The 23,287-nt window shown below is 37.2% G+C and overlaps 1 protein-coding gene across 8 annotated transcripts in view; it reads left to right on the forward strand.

The window, feature by feature from the left end:
• TENM2 (teneurin transmembrane protein 2) overlaps window positions 1–23,287 on the forward strand; it is a 586,296-nt gene that overhangs the window by 392,847 nt on the left and 170,162 nt on the right. For all 8 annotated transcript variants that reach the window (XM_088133612.1, XM_088133610.1, XM_088133614.1 and 5 more), the window contains one exon: window positions 19,592–19,797. In XM_088133612.1, coding sequence (XP_087989738.1) covers window positions 19,592–19,797 — 206 coding nt within the window. The remainder of the gene's footprint in view (window positions 1–19,591; window positions 19,798–23,287) is intronic.

A 23,287-nucleotide genomic window follows, 5' to 3' on the forward strand; every position in this document is an offset into this window, starting at 1 on the left:
CTATTACTATAACTGAAACCTCTTAGATGTCAGCAAATAAGAAATCAGTTGGTTGTTCAACAAAAAGAAGCATGGGGGACTGGTAGGTTAGGTGGGAAACAAGAAAGGTTAAAGTAATGAGGGATGAATGTAATCAAAATAATGTCCTGTTAGAGAACTAAGGATGAGAAGTAAGTAGATGCAGAGGAACACAGAAATGCAAGACCCATTGCATAAACATTAGGTTAGACCTGAAAGGGAAGCAGAGGTGAGGAAGAGTATCCTGCCTTTATTCCCTTTGGTATAAGAGAAACTCTGTCAGGCTTTCAAGATTCTATTATTATACTTTGCAACAACAGACTTCCAATAGTCCTTGTGGGGTTTGTTTCCTGTCTCGGATTACCTCGAAGGGCTGATGAGATAAGCTAAGGGTTAAGTCCACTTTAGGATACACTATCTTAAGCCAATTATATATAGCAATTATTATAATGATTGCTTCCATGAGTTCCTATGAAAAGAAAATATTTTTTGGTGCAACCTTGGTTCTGTTCTTCCATAATGACTAAATAAGTTGGTCTGTCCAAGATGCACTTCTGCTGCTGTTGTCTATGCTGTGTCATTTAAGAAAAAAAAAGGCAGTGGGGAAGAAATGAATGAAAACCTTTGGCCTTTTCCCCTCCCACTTTAGTCTGGCATGTATGTGAAATGCACTTTGCACTGCACACTGCAAAACAATAATTTGTACTAGGTAAATAACAAGCTTCTAAAAGGAATAATGAAGATTTTTTTTTACTTACAGGTGGCTAAATATATGCTTGATTTACACTTCAGAATGCTTCCCTGGTTAGAAGAAATAGGCATTCCAAACCTCCTTCATATAGTTCTGTGATAAAATTACAACTGCAAAGTACTTTCAGTAAAGACATGAGATAAGCAAGCAAGCTTCAAGTCAGTAACTTACAGCATTTTGAAACTGTGCTACAAAGATATTATACCATAGCACCAAGTTTACCTTTTTATTTTGGGCCTTTCTTTTTGCTTTTATCAATTTTGGAATGTCACTGACATATCTTCAGCCTTTGTGTCCCGATGAGCCCAACAGAAATTTTGAGAGTTTCAGGTAGCATCCCAAAATGGCTGTTATGGAGGACTGATCTTTCATAAAATGGGGGTCATGATTAGCCATAAAACACCATTAGCAGAGAGATAAGCTGGTAAGGCTAAGGGAGAATTGACTTTCCAAATAACCTAGTTATAGTGAAAGTTGACTTCTAGTCCTCTGTTAGGCATGACAGCTGGCTGGGTGATCTTGGACCAGTCACTTTCTCTCAGCCTAACCCACCTCACAGAATTGCTGGTGTGGGGGAAACAGGATGTGGGGTCATTAGATACAATATATATGTGCCTTGAGTTTGCCAAAAATAAAGGTGGGATTAAAAAAAAATAATGAAGGATCTGAGACCCCAAATAAGAAACCCATCTATATGTAACCCACCAATTCAGTTTTGTGTATTCAGAACTCCCCCCAGTTCTGTCCATAAGGGTCAGCCTTTACCAGGTAGATCAGACAGGAAACAGATCAGATGAGCTAATTCTACTTTATTATAAAGTTACATTAGCAGAATCTTGCAAGTCTGAAAATACAGTTCTCCTGCCGTCTCCTTTACAGCTCGAGAAACCAGGAAGGAATAGTTAAATAAATAAATAAATAAATATGATATAAATTTATAAAGATTTATAAAGATTTGTATTTATAATATAGAAACATTATAAATATATTATATACAGTATATATAAATGTATTTAATGTAATTAATTAAAATATAAATAAAAAATATATAAATAAATATTATATTAAATATACATAATAGATATATAAATTAATTAATTAATTAATTAATTAATAAAAGAAAATAATAATAAAAGAAAACAAGGAGGAGAAAACTAGGGAAATAGACTGACTTTTAATTCCATCCCATTTTAAGCATGGTGATTAGTGATGCAGGTGCAGGCCATCAAAAAACTCACGAGTTGCTCACTCTCACTCATATGAGTCATCCTGAAAACCATCCTAATTTAATGCTAGGGAGAAAGAACTATACTGCAAAATCGTCACATTTAGGAAACGAACTTCTATTTACATTAGTGGTGATTAAACGTAGATGTTTTCCCCCACAAATATTTCCTATTTACTTAGCGGTGTTAGAGATACAGTGATTAATCATTTGCAACACCTGCTGTGCCTATTTTGAGATGACAGGATTCAAGGATATCGTCTCCAGGGTCTTCAACCATTTCATCTCTTGCTGTGCTTCAGGGTCTTTGCATTCTATGAATAGAATGCAAACTTTTATTTAAAAAAAATATATGTCCACCATTTTATTTCTTCCTCTATCCCCGCCCCTGTGTACTGTAATGTAATGTTAAAACAACAGCAACAACAACAACTTACTATAAAGTAAATAAAGACTCTAACGTTTTCTGTCAAAAGTCGGCAGAAATTCCAGGACTCTCAGCTTGGCCTTTGCTCGGTTTGAACCTGGCTAGAGACTGTTAAACACACAGTTCGCTATGGATAGATGAGAATCTTTATCATATACTGGAATAAAGCCACCAAAAGAAAAGAAAAAAAAGAAAAAAAAAGCAGTTGTTTACCATGTGTCAGAATAAGAGTGGAAATTCTCTCCTATATCACCAACAGTTCAAACGTGTTGCCTCCTTTTCCTGTCATGCTTCAATGGAATCTTTGCTGTATGTTTCATAACCTTGAAGCTGAGCAGTTATTGATTGCGTATACAACTAACTTCTCTATCCTGAGAACTGCTGCCCATTTACTTGACTCTCACAAAGACTCCCACTAGATCAGCTTGACTCTGGTTACATCATAGACAAGTCAATGCAATTTTTAAGCATTTCCATTGCTTTCTTCCACGATGTTTTGGACCTCCCAATCTAGACTAGCCCTGGCATTTCCTGGTAGTTTCCCATCCAGGACCTGACCAGGTCAAAGTCACCCATTGGGTTAAAAAAGTCAAGTTGGTGGGGCAATGACATGATTGAAGCCCCACCTCTTTGTAATGAAGTAGAAAGAAATGGTGTTTCAATTATTGGTTGCACCCACCATGTTAACTGTCTTGACACTCCCTCCCCTCGTGGATATTGTTTAGGATTTGTTTGTTTGTTTTAGCTAGCCATGGTTGGTAAATTACTGTAGTATGTGCAGTGAAATTGAGATTTCTAAAATGATGTCTCAAACAATTTGTTCAGTATCTTGGACAAACTGAAATATATTTTCTAATTAGTGCTTCTAGTGATCCTGATAATTCCATTGTCACATTTTAAGATTGTTTATTATTTCAGTTGGTAATCTTAGGTTTAATGCAATATATTTATTACCTGTAACTGCTGAGTTTTTTACTTTTCTTTTTCAGCATGTCAGTACTGATTGTCCTCATAGACAAGGCCCAGCAAGAATAAAAGGAGATATACAGTGGGGCAAAAAAGTATTTAGTCAGCCACCAATTGTGCAAGTTCTCCCACTTAAAAAGATGAGAGAGGCCTGTAATTTTCATCATAGGAATACCTCAACTATGAGAGACAAAATGGGGGGGAAAATCCAGAAAATCACATTGTCTGATTTTTAAAGAATTTATTTGCAAACCATGGTGGAAAATAAGTATTTGGTCAATATCAAAAGTTCATCTCAATACTTTGTTATATATCCTTTGTTGGCAATGACAGAGGTCAAACGTTTTCTGTAAGTCTTCACAAGGTTTTCACACACTGTTGCTAGTATTTTGGCCCATTCCTCCATGCGGATCTCCTCTAGAGCAGTGATGTTTTGGGGCTGTCGCTGGGCAACACGGACTTTCAACTCCCTCCAAAGGTTTTCAATGGGGTTGAGATCTGGAGACTGGCTAGGCCACTCCAGGACCTTGAAATGCTTCTTACGAAGCCACTCCTTCGTTGCCCAGGCGGTGTGTTTGGGATCATTGTCATGCTGAAAGACCCAGCCACGTTTCATCTTCAATGCCCTTGCTGATGGAAGGAGGTATTCACTCAAAATCTCACAATACATGGCCCCATTCATTCTTTCCTTTACACTGATCAGTTGTCCTGGTCCCTTTGCAGAAAAACAGCCCCAAAGCATGATGTTTCCACCCCATGCTTCACAGTAGGTATGGTGTTGTTTGGATGCAACTCAGCATTCTCTCTCTTCCAAACACGATGAGTTGAGTTTAGACCAAAACATTCTACTTTGGTTTCATCTGACCATATGACATTCTCCCAATCCTCTTCTGGATCATCCAAATGCTCTCTAGCAAACTTCCGACGGGCCCGGACATGTACTGGCTTAAGGAGGGGGACACATCTGGCACTGAAGGATTTGAGTCCCTGGCAGCATAGTGTGTTACTGATGGTAGCCTTTGTTACTTTGGTCCCAGCTCTCTGCAGATCATTCACTAGGTCACCCCATGTGGTTCTGGGATTTTTGCTCACCATTCTTGTGATCATTTTGACCCCACAGGGTGAGATGTTGCGTGGAGCCCCAGATCAAAGGAGATTATCAGTGGTCTTGAATGTCTTCCATTTTCTAATTATTGCTCCCACAGTTGATTTCTTCACACCAAGCTGCTTGCCTATTGCAGATTCAGTCTTCCCAGCCTGGTGCAGGTCTACAATTTTGTTTCTGGTGTCCTTCAACAGCTCTTTGATCTTGACCATAGTGGAGTTTGGAGTGTGACTATTTGAGGTTGTGGACAGGTGTCTTTTATACTGATAACAAGGTCAAACAGGTGCCATTACTACAGGTAACGAGTGGAGGACAGAGGAGCCTCTTAAAGAAGTAGTTACAGGTCTGTGAGAGCCAGACATCTTGCTTGTTTGTAGGTGACCAAATACTTATTTTCCACCATGATTTGCAAATAAATTCTTTAAAAATCAGACAATGTGATTTTCTGGATTTTTTTTCTCATTTTGTCTCTCATAGTTGAGGTATACCTATGATGAAAATTACAGGCCTCTCTCATCTTTTTAAGTGGGAGAACTTGCACAATTGGTGGCTGACTAAATACTTTTTTGCCCCACTATATGGGATATTGTCACAATGTTATTGTAGAAATTAATGACATTAATCTATTTAGTTTACATTTGTATCCAAGAAGCACCTTAAAAATGTAAAGGCATATAATATATTAAAAACAATCTCCATTCAATAGTAAAACAACACAAACATTAAAATGAAACCAGGCAAGTTTCATCTGAATATGTCATGCACTGCCTATGGATGTTCCACAACCATTTGGTTCAACATGCAGAATTCCACAAGACTTTAGAATGTTCTAGCGAGGTTTGTATTATGATTTTTCATGCATAGGTCTAAGCTGTAGAGAGAAACCTCCTCCCAAAATACCAGTCCCACCAACATGCATATTTAATACTTTTAAAGATCTGAGATTTGTTCTGCTATTTTGAATTAGAATCAAAGGAAGGTGGCTGAATAGTGGAGCTTTGGGGAGATATTTACATGACTTTCATGTGTGAGAGTAACTATAATACCTTCTAAGTTACAACAGAGAGAAATCAGCAGAACCATACCAAGTGCTATTAATAGTAGTAGTAGTAGTAGTATGCTTTATTGATTAGTCATTTGACCATATCAAAGCATAAGGCATCAGCCAAAGTAAGATACAATAAAATGAAGTCATCACCTTTGCATGCAACCCCAATGTGTTCTATAAAATGTGTTCTCTGTTGGACAGCCTTGACTATACATTTGACAGTTCTAGTGGCTACATATTTGTTTGTGCCATGAAGGAAATAAGATAATCTTTTGTTAGAGTCCCAATATATGGTTCTGTCAAGTAGTGTTTGTAAGTACTGAGCCTTTATTGAGGCATATAATTGTCAGTTGAACAGGACATGTGCAATGTCTTCTATTTCTGATGCTCCACAAATACATATTCCCTCAGGATATGGCACTTGGTGGAATCGTCCATATTTGACCATAGAATCTAACTGCTTGAATCTTCCTCTGGTATTGAGTCAAACCCATTGTCAAGTATTTTTCTATTTGGAAGGTCATTTTATTTTTGGCCAGCCATTTCAATGATCTGATGTTTGCAAGTGCCTCAGTATCAGTTTGGGCATTAACATCCACAACTCTTTGTTTGAATATTGTCTTGGCCTGATGTCCAGCTGAGAATAGGTATTGTATTGGGAATCTGAGATGTGAGATGATTTGGAGAAGTTGATTGACCCATGTGGTGCGTTAAAGTGTGGCCACCTGTTTTTCAAGGCACATTTTTGGTAGTCTTTCAGGTTCCACTGAGAGGATCCTCCACCAGTAATTAAAGATTTTGATTACTGTTAGACTATAGATGGAATGGGTGTCAGTTTCAGCACTTACTGCTGCTGAAGGTATATTCCTGTCGGTCCCTAAAATAATTCTCAAAAAGCGTGCTTGATTTTGTTCCAGTAAGGAGGCCTTTGATAGTTCCCACAAATCTGCACCCTATGTTAGCAATGGTACAATTTTCACCTTGTGGACCTTTAGAATGGGAAGCAGAGTACTTGGGTGGCTGTAACTAAATAATTTAGTTAGCTTTTTGGAGCTTGTTGTTGCCTTTATAGAACTTTGCTTGGTTAGCCTAAGACCCTGTATCTATAAAAACCACCCCTAAATATGGGAAGAAATCTATTTGTTTTATAGGCTCTCCATCCAAATGCCAATTGTATTTGGGTCGTCTTTTTCCAAAAATTACCATTTTGGATTTAGTCTTATTGATATTCAGGGAGTTGGAAGCACACTAGGCACCAAATTTCCAATCAATCTTCTCAGTCCCACTTGAGAGTGTTCCATCAAAACCACATCATCTATGTACAAAAGAATGTTGATGTGTCTGTTCATGTGATGGAATGGTATGGCAAAGGCTGCGCTCAGGGAGATAAGCATTTCCTTAGCCCCCAGAATGAGCGTGGGAAGATGAAGAGGATGAGACTGGAACCACCCTAAGGAATTCGCAGTGTTTGCTTGCTGGCTTGGGAAGTTTAGATTCAGTCTGGCGAGATTCTGTCTTGTAGGTGAAAGCTAATAAATGCAATAGAACTGTAACTGTACTATCTTGTGGAGTTCTTTGGGCTGAACCTGGCAGTTCAGGATCTTTGGCATGTGAACATCCATAGAATGGAGAAATCCTGGGATGTCATTGACATAAAGATTAAACAACATCAGGGCCAAAATGCATCCTTGTCTTACACCTTTGTAAGTGGGTATGCTCTGTGTAAGAAAGCCATTGACTCCAGTATGAACTTTCAGGCATGTATTTGTACAGAGGGCCTTTACCAGGTATAAAAGTCTAGGTTCCATATTTAGCTTAGCAAGCTTCTTCCATAAGATGTCTCTGTTTATAGAGTCAAATGCTGCACTAAGATCTATGAAAGATGTAAACAGATGTTTACCATCTATTGTATATTTGGTAATAAGATGGTGTGATACAAAGTTGTCTATTGTGGAGTACCCAGGTCTGAACCCAGCCTGTTCTTCCACTAATATATTCTTCTCAATTGCCCAATCCTCTATTTTTCTCAAGAGATGTTTTGCATACATCTTAGCTGTTATATCAATAAGACTTATGGGTCTGTAATTTTTTGGGTCTTCCTTATCTCCTTTTTTGGGTATGGGAACAATGATGGAGAGTTCCCAACCTCCTGGAATATGGCCAGCATTGTCTATATATGTAAACAGCCCTGCCAGCAGTGAATCCCACCAGTCAGTGTGTGTCCTGAAAAGTTCTGGGGCTAGGAAGTCTTCACCAGGTGCCTTATTGGGTTTCAGTGACTGAATAATGTGTTTAATTTCTGTCACTGATGCTGGAGGAATATTATCAAGGGTCAGAAACTCAGTAGTCATTATTTCTGGATGTTCTTGTTTGGAATTGGCAAATAAGTTAGCATAAAAGTCCTCCAAAACTGTAGCTGGGATGGTGATATCGAGTAGGAGCTTATGCTCCTTCAGCATGCCTGATACGATATTCCAAAATATGACTGAGTTGGGCCCTTTTGCTGACTTTTCTAGCTCAGACCAAACTGTAGCTGTGTGTTGAACTTTTTTGGTAGCTATTAGTTTCTTGTAATTACATCTGAGCTTTAACATCTTGGCATGATTGTTTGCTGTGGGGTTTCTTTGGACCAAATACATAGTTGCTTTTCGGATCTTTCTTGAGTGAAAGCAGTCATGGTCGAACCAATTAGATTGTGTGCTGTTGGTTCCTAGCTGGCAATTTTTCTATTAAAAAGTTTCTTAACATATCACACAAATTGGCATACCTAGTAAATGTTTTGTTTGGGTCTTGATGGATGTAACAACTATTTTCACCCAGGACTGGGCTCTCTCAGAGTTCATAAAGCTGGCAATTGCCTTGGTGTCCACCTGAGACCGTTTGAGCCTCCTAGCTTGGCTCACTTCAAGATTAGCAAATAGCCTCTTGTTGTGTGGTGTAAATCAGAACTGCCATAAAACTTAACTGCAATCAGTTGATGGTCACTATCTTCCCTCACGTAAACTTGAATGTCTGAGAATAAGTCGATTTGTCTGTTGAGACACATATGTAATCCAAGACACTGCTTGCATTCCCAGCATGGAAGGTAAAGGGATATATAAAGCAACTATCCTTGCCTTCTAGGATATGAAGATTGCATGCATAGGTTAAAGAGATCAGTTTAGACCCTGCCATGTTCCTTTTAGAGTCTCTGGAGTACCAGGGTGGGCCATTTGATAGATAGTTTAACATTTAATATATGTTTTTTAATTATTTATAGATTTTATCCATGGTGGGAGGGACTTGTGTTTTTTCTTTTTTATTATTGTGAGCCACCCAGAGTCACCCGTTGGGGGAGATGGGCAGCATACAAGTTCGATAATAAATAAATAAATAAATAGTCCTCAGGTATGATGCCCAACTGGGTATAATCATACAAGGAAGTCCCCACTCTAGCATTAAAGTCTCCCAGTAGAATCACAATGGCTTTGGGATGTTTTATGTTCATCTCTAAGACTTTTTTTTCCTAATTGCACCCAGATGTCAGGGGAGAAGCCAGGAGAGGAATATGGGTGTAGATATACATTTAACAGCACTATTTCAAATGGTTTGTATTTAAATTGAATAGCTAGGAGGTAGAGGGGGTCATCTCTGAGGACCAGTTCCTGCCCTTGCCAGCAAGTACATATAATCCCCCTGAGGCCCACTCTTTTGTCTTGAATTTACATGCTGGTGTAGACCATGATCTAGAGCCTGGTAGGTGAGCAACTTCATCATCAGTGGTTAGCCATGTCTCTTGGAGTGCTATGATGTCAAACTCGGAAAGAAATTCATCTTACATTCTATTCCTCCATCCAACTATGTTCCACGTCAGTAGCTGAATAGAACTTCCTTGTTTATTGTCAGAAGGGGTAGCTGGCAATATGTTGGGGTCTATAGTTGGATGATGGGCTCATGCAGTCATTCTACAGGTGAGATGAGGTCCAAAATTCCTTCAGTATCTAGGAAGACATACTGGTTGAAATTTGACCTACCTTTGCCGCTCTCTTGCTGCTGTGTGGAATCAAGTAAGATTTGTAATGATTTGCACATAGAATAATGAACATTAGCAAATTGTTGTTCCATGTCTGTATCATTGACCAAAGGGGTTGTCTCAGCCCTGGGTGATGGCGTTCTTCCTGCCTCATGGGCTACGTTTGTCATGATTTCCTATGGATCCTGAAGCAGAAGTTTACCTAGAGAGCTGGAGGGTGTGCTAGTTATTGGATGTATTAGGCTGCAAATATCCATCTCATGTTCCTGGTGTGGCCCACCACCTACAGTAGCTCTAATTGTGATTCCCAGAGCTTTAGGCAGTTGAGACCCTCCTCTTGTTTTTTTTTCTTTTTCTTCCTCTTCTTTTTATTTATATATCAATACTCAGAAAAACATCATGTCAACTGGTTCCCTTCTCAGGTACATAAATCATTCACCCTGTTTTAACAACAACAACAACAACAATAATAAGTCAAAGTATTACTCTTAACATTGATTTATCTCACATCATAACAGTTAATCTTTTACTTACAATATTTAAAGTGTCAAAGTAGTTCTTCATATAAATCATTGATCAACTCATAACAATAATAATAAAATTAATATAGTCTAGTAATGCTTCTATAATTAATAATCCTACCAGCTCATCTATCAAGATAGATCGTTTACCATCTTTTAACCACAATAATACTTAAGCTATCAAGATAGTTCATGTATTACTCATGTATAATAGTCATCTTCTAACTTCTAACTTCCACCTCTTTTATCAAGCCATTGATAAAATCTATCCCATATCAAATAATATTCTGCATCATCTTTATCTTTTATTTTTAAAGTCAATCTGTCCATCTCCACGCAGTCCAATATTTTCTGAATAACACTTTCATCTGTAGGGGTATCTTCATTTTTCCAATATTGCGCGAATACAATTCTTGCTGCTGTCAATATGTGCAATATTAAATATACAGTTGCTTTATCATAATTTTCTGGGATTACATCCAGTAAAAATGTCTCTGGTTTTAAGTCTATATGTTGCTCTATCATTTTTTGACAGCATCCAGCTTTTTGTTTTTTGTGGTTTCTGAATGTTGTGCTGTTTTAACAGGGGGCAATGTAGAGGAGTTTGGCTCTGCTCCAGGTGACTCTGTGTTGATGATTTGCATATCTAGATTCCACGAGTCAGAGGAGGGGGCTGGGATGTTAGCAAGTCCTCTCTTGAAGTAGTTGCAGTTGCTTTGGGTAGTTGGTAAAATCAAATCAATTACAGGTTTGGCTATTTTATGTGTTGCCACTAAAGTTTCTCTTAGATCATCCAGTCTTTTAATAATGTCAGCTTGTTCCAAGTCTGACAAAGCACTAAAAGAGTTAATCAGGTGTTGTTCCAGGAGGTCATCTGTATACTGTCTTGTTGTAGGTAGCCCCGACTGTTTGCCTGGGCAGTCATCCCTCGGGGGCAGAGCTGGTAAAATATCCTTGAGGTTATCAGGAATCGAGTGGTCACATTTGTTCTTTAAAGTGACAGTACTCTCTGGGCCAGATTGGCTTAAGAGTGGGCTGAGTTCCTCTGAATGAAACACACGCATTGGAAAAATTGAAAAAGTGTGCAAAAAGGGCCTCATTTTAAACAGCATGCTGGAAATTGTGGATTGCCTGAATGTAAGTAAAATTCGCTCTCAGCCTCTGCTGGGTGGGAGCCATTCGGCCTCCTGTAAATCAATCAGCTGCTTTTCGCAGCATAGTAGCTGGCTTAAAGATAAGATATTTGGTCTTTTTGATCCCCATCGTTCTCTGTTTACTCTGTTATTTGATATTTGTAGGGTGATTTGATTAGACTGTTGGTAGTATTTGCCATTTGAATGTCTCTCTCCCTTAGTTACATGACCACGAGGCACTTGTTTCTCACCCTTCTCCACATGAATGGTCAGCTGTCTCTGATCATTACTGTCCCTTTTCCTTGGGTAAGGTTGCCCATGACTTCCCTGCTGACTGCTTTTGTGGCACACTTTGTACAGGAGATCTGTGCTTTAGCAACATTATCATTTCATTGGTTTTCAATAAGCTTTACAAAGACCTGTTTCAAAGAGTCCTCTTTGGTTTTAACTGTGGATAACAGCTAAAAAATAGAGAGAACAGTTTGTGCTGTTAGCAGGCTTTGTCTGGTTAGAAAGTCAGTTATATTTTCATTCTTTAAATTTATCGGGTTTGTGTTCCCACCCTCCTCCTGCAAAAGCTGTACAGCGGCTGAGCAGATTGTAGCAATGTGTTCGGAGGCGGGACGCATCCTCTTCCATAGAAGAGGAGAGATCTATAAGCTGTTGGCTTTCGATCTCTGCTTGTAGATCCCACTCTAGAGCATCATGTCCATCAGAGGGATTAGAGGGGATTGGAATACTTACAGGAGGTAGCTGCCTGTTTGTTAGGTAACTGTTGACTTTCAGCTGTTTTATGGGCTTGGATGTAGCTTGCATTGCAGAATGTATCCGGTCTCTCTTCCTTCGTTCTCCCCTGGTGATTGGTGGTATCCTGAAGTTTTCTCTACCCTTTCTATATGTTGAGGGTTCCGATAGGACAGCATGAGGCTGTCACACTAAAAGCATGGGTGGAGGGGTAATTGTAAAATAAAATAAGCTGGTATTTAAAGCAATAGATTAAGGAAAAAGATGATAAAAAATAATCTTTTGGAGGAGCTCTTTACAGCAGTTGTTGCCTCATTGCCATCGTGGCATTAGTAGAACTTACTGACAGCCCCAAACTGTATCATGTACGGCATGACTTGTGTTAGACAATATACAATAGTCTTTTGAGACATTCTAAAGGTTCAAATAAGCCTGATCCACAGTACTGGATCAGAATAAATGAGATCAAGTAGAATGTCTTAGAAAATACTCAAGATTGACTTCTATTTACTAGAGATAATGGTAAGTCATGCAGAATAATCACTAGTGATGATTTGTATGGTGAAGATATCTAACTTTTGTTAAGTTTCATCATGTCTCCCGTAAGAGCTCATATTCTATGTTATTTTGCAGGGAGAAAGGTATTTCAGATTTTGAGTTATGCTAATATTTTCAGAATTAATTGCCATCAATGCTCCTTGGTATTCCTATGTATGCTTGTATTCCTATGCATGTTTTTTTTTTTTAATGACATTTGTTCTCTAGCTCTGTTGTATGTCTAATCATATTTGATCTGTCTTTCTTAAACACATATAATTTGAGTAGACTTTAAAATTGCTCAACTTAACATTATCAAATAGAGAAGATTTTTAACTTAATGCATGTAATTAACGAGTTTAAGCTATTGTTTAAAAATACTTCCATGCAGGGTTGATAAATAACAAATCTACTACAGGGTGATAACAATATCTCCTACATAGCTTCCAACCTCAGGTGTATAACTGCATTTTAAAGATTCTTTTTTCTAGAAGGAACACTTTTTATATCCCATGCTAAGTTCTTCAGAGACCTTCCTATTAACTCCACTGCAGGGTACTTCATGCTCATGAAATATGCAGATAAGGAAATTGAAAACAAACTTGATTAATTTTGCAAGTACTACTTACTGCATTGAAGACATATATTGTATTTGTTGGGTCTCCTAGGATATTTCCATTTATCTGTATTCTGAACAGAACCTCAGGATATCAACATAAACTGAAATAATCACCATCACTATTGCCATCAAATGTATTAGTAGTATTCCACTTGAATGAGTTAGGACTCACATACATGTGTAGGATTGCAGTTAGAACACTGTTTTAATCACTGTATTTTAAATACAGCATATAGCTGTTGCTTTTCCCATCACATTTTTAATATGTTAGGATACCTGTTTAAAGAAATGTCTACTGATGAAGTATACAAAGCAATTTGTTAATAAGGAGGGTGTACAGGGGGGAGAGGGAGAATGAAAAAAAAATTATATTTGTGGTCAGCCTCCAGAGAATAAGCACAATTATAGGAAGAGCTACTAAGCATTTAGCAGAGGAGTTCAACAGGAGGAAGAAACAAAGAACATCTTGAGAATTGCTGATTACCTTTTGTGGGTGATTAAGTAACTGCTTTCTGCTGAGCAAACAGAGGCTGCTACAGAGAAAATAGAAGGAATATAAAGCAGCCAGTTTCCTTGAAACAAGTTCTCTGAGTGAGGAAAGATAGAGAGCTAACAGGAGTTTGGCAGATTAGTTTTTAGCGAATTCCTAATATATCTCTCTACCTGGATAGTGGGTAATGACAGAACCAAGAAGAAAAAAGACATCTACTATTGGTGCCTAAGAAGCAGAAAATGAATAGAATTATCAAAGTCATTACCTGAATGCTTGGGGGCATGTTGGTGTTCCTGCCAGAAAGCAATCTGGCATATACATACCGGCAGTAAGTACATGCTTATGAACATTGCTTGGGAAAAAAAAAGAGGGTTGAACATTTACTAGATCAAACAAACAAGCCAATGTAAAACCAGCTGACAGAGGAAGCAGTTCTCCATAAGTGAGAGAATAAAATGGGCAAATCTAATGGTAAGAATGACAATCAGAAAGATGTAGTCAGCATTGCTGAAACTTGAGGTACTCATGGAATGTGCAGGCATTCAGTCTTCAGAGAAAAGGAGACATAGCTAAACAGGAAAGAGGAGGTTGAATTCTGAAAAAATTCTGCCATATGTTCCTTCCCCTTGGAGCAGAGTAGAAACCATATCAGCATAAATTGCACCACTATCACAGTGTACCCTTAATGTTCACCCAGCATGGGGCTATGCAGTGCTGCTGTCTGTATAACTCTACCAGACAATACTGCAAGGCAACAACTGATGTTTTCCCAGAATGAAATTTTATTTCCACCCAACATCTTTAACTGTTGGAAAAGTTGCACCAATCCCCCATACAGATCATATGTTGTGGCAGTCCTTGTACTCTCTGGATGCTCTGTCCAATCAATTTTTTCCCCTGTCTTGGTGCCTTTTAGTGGATTTATGCAGCCCAGATGCAGCCACAAGATAAGTGTTGTTGAAGACCCAGCAAGAAAGTGGTTTTGGTGTGTGTGAAATAAATTCTTGTTCCAAGGTAAGACCACCCTGTAGGTGGATAAGTCAGTATTCCCCTGAAATGTGAATAAAGTTCACAGCTAATTCATCATTGCATAACAGGCACAGGGACCAGCAACCAGACAAGAGGGAACAATCCCAAAGCAGGCCTGCCAAGTTTGAAAAATCCCACTTCAGATGTCCATGCTTCTACATAATGTTTGAATGAGTGGTATGCAGATAAAATTAAACATGTATTGCCCAGATCGTATCCTGAAATGGATATGGAGAAGAGAAGTAAATTTTAATATCTGAACATTGCATCTGTGTGTGGATTTTGTGGGGGTGACCAAGATGGGATGAGCAAGCCTAATTAATGGGGAAGGAATGCCCAATCCCTTTTCATATGCAGGGGAGATTTGCATTGTTAGTATTTCATAGTAAATTATTGAGTCCCTAGAAAAGAGCCTGTCCTCATAGTCCATTTTTTCAAGGCACAAATGGAGACAGGCTAAGAAACTAAACCTCCACAGTATACCTTCAACTATCAAATCTCTTCCAGGGGATTTTGTGGGCAATAGAGTTGGAGGATTTGCAAGGGGATATAGCAAGGGGCACTTCCAGTTTGGGATGGCACTGTAGAATCACTTCTTTCTTGATTAAAGGGCCTTCAAATTCCTGAATTATCAGACTCTGTGGATAAAGACTTTGTTACTGGGTAATTAATTTTTTAAAATTATATATTGTCTTGTTTTTAATGAACTATTGGCATGGCAACTAGATATAAATGGGCAACAGTTAGTTTAATTCCTGCTATGTCACTATCTGCTGAGCCAGGAAAGATAGCAGAGGAGGATTCTTCTAGTAACTTGTTAATAGAGATCCTGGCTCAGGTGGAAGTTCTGAAGCCAAGTCAACAAAATCTGGCTGAACTTAAGAATGATCTAAAGCAGATGCAAGAAAAAATGGCTAGATATGAAATTCAATTACATGCCCACAAGGCCATAATGCAAGCCAGTCATAATATTTTGGATAAACAAATTACTTATCTAGAATCAAAACTGCATAGGAAAAATTTACACATGATTGGTATTGAAAACCCCCAAAGCCAACCAAATCTGGCTGAATTTATGGAGGATTTTTTCAGAAAGCTCCTCTCTTTAGGAATGGACTTTCCTGTTGAGATTGGACATTTATTTAAAATCCCTCTGATGAGACCGAAAACTGGAACTCATTCCAATATCACTATTGTGAAGTTCCTTCATGTTACCACAAGAAATGAGATTTTATGTATATTTCACCAAGAATCAGTAAAGTGGGGTTCCAGCCAAATTAAGTTATCAATTTATCCTGATTTTACCAAGGAAGTTTCTGATAAGAGAAGAATGTTTACAAAAGCCTGAAATTTTGCTAGATCAGCACAACTCCAATATTTCATGTAAATAAATATGAGGTGAGATTGGCCCCACTCTTCTGGCCTTCTGGAAAAGTGTTAAGACCTGGTTCTGCCAACTTGCTTGGGAATCCAATGGTAATTCACAGCACTGGGGGTGCTTGGTGGCTTGAAGATGCTCTCTCCATCTTTTGACTTCGTATATTTTTCTAAGATATTTTAACGGTTTTTTTATCATCTTTTATTTGTGAGTCACTTAGAGTCATTTATACAGTGAGATGGGTGGTGTATAAATGTGATTAATAAAATAAATAATTCATTAGTTGGATAATTCAACCAATTAATTAGTTAAATATAGCAGCTTTCATAGCAAGTAAGGCATATTATAGAAAATTAGTTGTTATTTTTACTGAGATGATAAGCTTGATATGAACTGAGTGATCTGCTGATACTGAATATATATATGTATGTATGTATGTATGTAAAATTTTATTTTATATTTAGCACCTCTGTAATGTTAAAGGTGCCAGATTGTATTGCTTGGTTCCTCAATGTACACAGGGTAGTGTGGATGCTTAGGAGAAAAGTAGTCAATAAATAGAAAGGTCCATTGTTTCATTTTGAGTCTGTATTTGATACTTCTGGAGTAGTTACATAGGCATATTGTTTGACATAGCATTAATCCCATTTATTCCATTTGTAGCCAATGTGCTCTACTGTTTTTTCTCTCCCTTTTCTTTTGTGCTCTGATATTACTGAAGATCCATTAACCTAGAAAATTTAAAAAACACAGCTTATTAAAAACTTATTCAAAGATTAACAGTGTTCAGCCAAAGCATTCTCTTGCCATATAAAGCTTTTGGCATTAGAGTATGTTTAAATGGCTTTTCATTGCATGCAAGTATAAGTCTCAAGAGCACAAGCAATTTGGAACTTAAAATTGAAAACTTGTGGCAATGATAATTGCACTTAAAGAAAATGGAAGAAGAGAATATGTTTTGGTACTTGGATTATTCACAGTTCCTTTGCCAGATAATTATAAAAGCGTTGTATATCAAAGATGATTTTTGCTAAACATTATGAAAGACTTGGGCAAATTGATTTACTTCCTAAGATGTCAGCACTAATTTGATGTGTATTCTTATATGGATGAAAATACATGTAAACCATACTCATGATCATGTCAGTATAAGACCTAATCCAAATTAAGCATTCGTATAGACTTTTAGAAACATTCCCATCAGTACACATCAGAAGGGTAAACAGTTGTCCATTTTATAATTTTTAAGGCAATTATACCATTTAAACTGAAGAAAACTGATAGTAAAATACATAATTTATTCTAATTAAAACTCTAAAAGTGGCTAATGCTAGGAAAATGAACTAGGAACAGTATCAAGGACAATGCTGAAGATAGAGTCTATAGGACCTGAAAAGCTTGAATCAAAGATATTGTTCCAATGAATGTTAGTTAGTATTCAAGTAATTATGAATGCTAACTAACATCTGGTATTAATGAGCAACACCTCTATTTGCCTCTGAAGACTTCATCTCACCTTTATATCTTTCCCAAAGCCAAAACATGAGTTGAAAAGTTTGGCCCACACCCATTTTGGTATCACCAGACAACTTGCTATGGGCTCTAGATGGTTAGAAGGCTAAGTGGCCATTAATGACTCCATAGACATTGCCCTTTGATATGATAAAAGTCAGAAACTTAATTTGGAGACTTGTTTCTAACATTTGTAAGTTATTTCGGCATCTACTTATAATGACATTAAATTCTTTGGATAGTTCATGTACTCATGAAGAAAAAGGTTCAGCTGCTCTAAAATCTGATTGATTGATTGTATGCATATACTTGTCTCCTATCATGTGTTCTGGGCAGCTTCCATAAATCTGGAATATGCAATATTAAATAATAAAAATAATAATGAACTGAAGTATGTTTAACATATGGCACATAAATTATTAAACCGGTATTACAAGGCATACATTATTCAAGAGGCCAATAGAAATAAGATCATATTACATTTATCTTGGTCCCAAAGGACAGTCATATTAATATGCACGATATTTGTACACTGCAGTAATGGGAATTGGAATGACTGGGATGAGAATGCAAGGTAAAAGAACAAACAGGAATGTGTCTGAATTGTATTTGTGTGGATGAGAAAGGACAGAGTGGGCTTGTGCCCTCATTGCTGCTAGCTATAGGCCTTCATATAGTTTCTTGGTATGGTCCTCAGGCCACAATAAGAGATCTTCCTCTCACATTGTTGAGGCATCTGGATATCTTCATCTGACTATTAGCTAAGAGATTAGCAATGGAAGCATAGAAAAGCTGATGCACATAGCACTCACGGATCTGGTAGGCGCAGCTTCTTGTAGCTCAAGGTTGGTTAGGTACCTTGGAGTTGGGTGCCTGTGACTATATATCCAGCAATAACTTGTAGCGTTCCAAAGACAGTCCTGTAATTTCTTTGATCCCATTCATCCACCTGATCTGTTTTCTTTCTCTACTAGTTCTTTAATCCTGCCAAGTCTTCTTGTTTCCTATCCACTTGCATCACATGCCCAAACTAAGTAAGTTTTTGCCTGCTGATTGCAGAGGAGCAGTCGTTCTTTATTTGATCCAAGATTGATTGGTTGGTTCTTCTTCACCTTAGTAGCAACCCACAGATCCATGATTCATTGTTTATTCTTTATCTCATTCACGCTTAATGTCCAGGTTTCATAGTTGCTTGCTACTCTTTTCACAACATAATCATTCAAGGTCAGTCAGTCAAACAAATTGGCAGAAAGTAAAAGTTACACACAAATACATAAAGTAGTATTTTATTACTGGTATCCTATTTGGCCTTTACAAAAAGAAAATCTAGGAATTCATTAACATATAAGTATCAGATGTTCTGTGTTTGCTTTAATGTTTCTATACCATTGTTCATCAACAATTTTCATGATACTACATACCATCCAAAGGCATTGTCCAGAGAACACTATCAACCAAAAGATTTCAGCTATATGATAAACAATATAGTTTCCTACCCTTATATTTGGTAGAAGAAAATTTAACAATCTTTAAATGTATTTTCCTTAATCTGTATAATTTTTTTTTTTATATTTTGATTGCTTACACACTTGCTTGGTATTTGACACAGGATGAATACAAGTCTTCAGTCAGTGAATTTACATTGAAATTACTCCTTTACTTCCCCTTGTGGATTTATTTTCATATTCTATTCACATTAGAATGTTGAAAAGAGGGCAAGGAGTTTTTAATGTGCTTAGCTGACTCTCCGCTCTTATTATGTTTGATCAGTAAAGAGCAGCAATGGAAATAAAAATGGGAGAAGCTGTATGCAAGATTTTAAATGCCCTAGGGAACAAGTTTATAGCTTTTTAAGAAGAAGATTGTCATTCTTACATTGATAAAATTCTACCAGAAGCAGTTTGCTTTCATTATTTTTTTTAAAGCATAGGTTGGTAAATTTAGTCTTGACAACTACTACACATTTTGCATTGACATATAGGCTTGCCACCCAATTTCATCTTAAATAAGAATGCTAAAAATAATCTATTTGATTCTGACCTTCCTGTGATTTCATTGGCTCTTGTCTTCCAGGACCATGGGCTACTAGAAACAACAGCATTGATAGTGGAGAGGCAGAGGTTGGACGGAGGGTCACCCAAGAAGTGCCACAAGGAGTATTCTGGCGGGCACAAATCCACATTGGACAGCCACAGTTCCTGAAATTTAACATCTCCTTGGGGAAGGATGCTCTTTTTGCTGTCTATATAAGAAGAGGACTTCCACCTTCCCATGTGCAGGTATTGTGCTATGATGCTTAGTAGACCAAAAGAAGATGATGAAGAAGAATGGAGATTGCTTTGTGATTACTGTATCTTTTTATCTAAGAATTTTTCGGGATGTTCTAAATTTGGAGAGAAAATTACCAGAGAGTGACCCAGTTCCATCCTGTTAGCCTGCTTAAAAAACAAAAAACACATAACACAAATTTTGTCTGGGATATGATTTTATTCCTGACTGATTCAGTGTTTCAGTCCACACATCTCTGCTTAAGTTTACTCCTAAGTAGAATTTTGTTCTGCAGGAGTCCCCAGTCCTGGCTTTCCCCAAACAAAAAATTCAATCTTTCTTTTAGCCTGGCTTTGGTTAATAGTGTAATTTTCACCTATTTCAATAACCAGAAATTATGCACTGGCTTTCTGAGCAGCTATAAACCTTTACAATAGGATAACACTACTAGGCAGCATTTATCGATTATTTAATGTGATGCTAGGAACAAACAGTCTGTTCTACCCCAGAATAAAAGCAGCATTCAATGCTTTCTATATGTCTTACTAGATTTGTATAAATAATCTGGAACTGACATTAGATAGTGTCCTAAAGTTGAAATTGAAAATGCCATGTTCCCGCAGTTTAAAAGTTTGATTAGCCAAAGGAGTGCAAAGCTTCACTTGACAGTTCATCACTGATTAATGCTGATAAGCCAAAGCAAGTTAAAATCCTTTGTGGGAACAAGTCAATAATCAGAAAATTAGGTACATGATTAACCTGAGGATATGAAGACACAGTTCCTGTCTGAAAGCCCCAATGAGTTTCAAGCTTGTCTGTGTAACTCTTTAGCAAATATTTCAAGTGCCTAGTCAATCAAACTGATGGAACTGGGGGCCTGTTTAGGAGCAGTTCTGTGGATAGGGAATGCTGTATCCCAGGGACAGCAAACCTTCAGAAGTGCTGCCTTGAATGACATGTTAAAAGCAAGGGGAAAAAAAAAGTTTGATAGCTCTGTGAATCATAATACTCCCTTGTGGTAAGATACCCAACATACTTCAGTAAATTACTCTTAAGCTTGTTTCCCTTTTTGTCTGCTGAACTGAAAATTAGTTGAATTTTCAGGTGCCTGAAGACTACAGCTATATTGTACATTCATGTCCAAGCAAAGACAGACAGGTTCTTCAACAAAATAATCCAAATGAAAAGAGTAGAAAATCTGATAAAACTTTATAAAAAATACTATTAGTAGTGCCTAGTCAACCTAATGTGCTTAATCCTCTCTTTCCTATGTAATGTCATACCTGAGGAGATGAAACTACATCTTTGCCAAAGTAATCTACTCTTTCCATTATCCTAATTACAAGTAAAGGCTAATGGGAAAATGGGTGGAGCTCCTTTGCTTTATAAACATATTGAGATTTTAGTAGATAAGTTTAGCTCTAAATTACACTGAGATTCATTGGCCTTGTTAATGCAATCTCTTATCATATGGCAAAGTTTTAATTTCCATCATGCAAAACAAGTGTTAAAAGTAAACTTGTTTAGGTTGTCACATTAAATGTCAAATGACTGCTTGATGGGCAGCTCAGTATATAACCTTCAGATCAGATGTTTATAAATAAAATTATGGACTCATTTAAAAATACTTGGCAGAAATTCATGCTGTTCACAGGAACAAGCTCCCTTAAGAGTGTGCTACGTTCCCATTTTCAACTAATATGCAGGAAGTTAAAAGAACCTAGAAATGTAACTGTTACTTTAATTTAACTAGTCCCCTCCCATCAACCTTGTAGCTCCAGAAATATCAGACTACACATTCCAGAATTCCTACATCTCATGGGAGAAGTAGTCTAACACATCTGGAAGGTATCAGATTGGAGATGGAGGGACTAAACCTGTCCTGCATCACAAGAGAGCAAATTTATAAATTTAAAACAGTATATTTGTTGTTGTTGTCAATTAGATAGGAAAAAGAAATTGAGTTTGAAGTAATGTTCCTATAACTTTTTGTATAACATAAGAATGAAGAGTATTGTCAAAAGAGAAAATAGGATATATTCAAAGGAGATAAATATCTTTACTAAACAAAAACAAGAATTGTAACTATTCTTTAGAGACATTTCATACCTTCACAAAGAAAGCAACAAAAAACAAGATAAAATTCATGTTCCTTCTGTTCATTCCTTTTAAAAGTTTACATGGGACTTGCAGTACTTCAAAGGAAAAGTATATTTTACTGCATCTTTAAAAGTTTGAGATGCCTGTTAGTAATATGAATTATCTTTAAATGCTACCTTGTATTCCTCACTTTTATAAATTACTGTTTGACATTTCAAAACTCCAGAGAAATTAAATAGCAGTACAGCCCGTTAAATGTGGCATGAAGACATAAATATAGAAAATGCAAACCCCAGAAATTTCTGGATGAGCTACTCATCCCTTAATAGAAACATGGAGCTTGCAGCTTCAGCTCAGGGTCTGAGAAACTCTGTGTTTGATTGTACGTGCTTCCATGGTATCAGCAGCTGCTCATGAGGAGTGCTAGACATATGACAGTGATTTAAACAGTCATAGAAGTGGTTACTGGAAAGAGGAATACCCCCTCCCCCTCCTCTTTCCCCTCTTATCCTATTCCTCCCCCTGCCTCTGTCCCCTGGATCTGTCCCCCTGCCTCTGTCCCCTTATTTATGTCCTCTGGAAAAGGTGATAACCCACCTTATCTAACCCCCCTTCGACAAGCTAGATGAAAGGAAGTCTAATGACACAAAAACACTTACGGTTTAACATAAGTCAGTACCACATTAAAGATGTGATATTGAATTATATACTGAAAACTTAACTTTCATCAATTTATAAAGAACTTTGAACTTACCAAGCTTGGAGTAAGCTTGCTTGGTTGGAAAGAAAATATCACTTAAAATCTTAGAATGGAAAAAACCCTTTGAACTGGCTCTTTATTATTTATGTTATTCTTTATGTTTCAACAGAAAAACAGATCAATATGATTCTATGTGGACAAGATTTAACTCATTCTTAAACACTAAATCATTTATATAACTAATATGTGTGTGTGCTTTGTGACTTTTTTTTTCTTTTGTCTATGTATTTTGGTTGGGATTGTGAAAGACCTCACACTGTGGTGTTCAGGTTAAGGTCTTAGAGTAGGAATAAGGAAACCCAGGTTCTAATTATCCCTTAGGGATGGAATTCCATGCTGGTTGGTGATTTTTGGCCAGACATTCTGTCAGCCCTAGATATGGATGTCAAAAAAAAAAAAAAACCATCGACAGTACCTACTAGTCCATTCTGGACCACATCATAGATTAAGGAACATAGACTTTAACAAAAAGGATTTCATCCTGCAATGGATTGATTTGGGTGGACAGACAGATAGATAGATAGGTAGGTTAAAAAAAAAATCCTTCCAAAATAATGGAAATGAAACTTCATCAATTTAAATCAATTACCAGATCTAATTTCATTGTCTTGTAACTTCATATGTAATTTCATATCTTTGTT

Source organism: Python bivittatus, unplaced genomic scaffold (genome assembly GCF_059951505.1).
Source record: "Python bivittatus isolate LINGU-HERP-01145 unplaced genomic scaffold, Pbiv_v1 ctg000080_np1212, whole genome shotgun sequence".
Taxonomy (NCBI): domain Eukaryota; kingdom Metazoa; phylum Chordata; class Lepidosauria; order Squamata; family Pythonidae; genus Python; species Python bivittatus.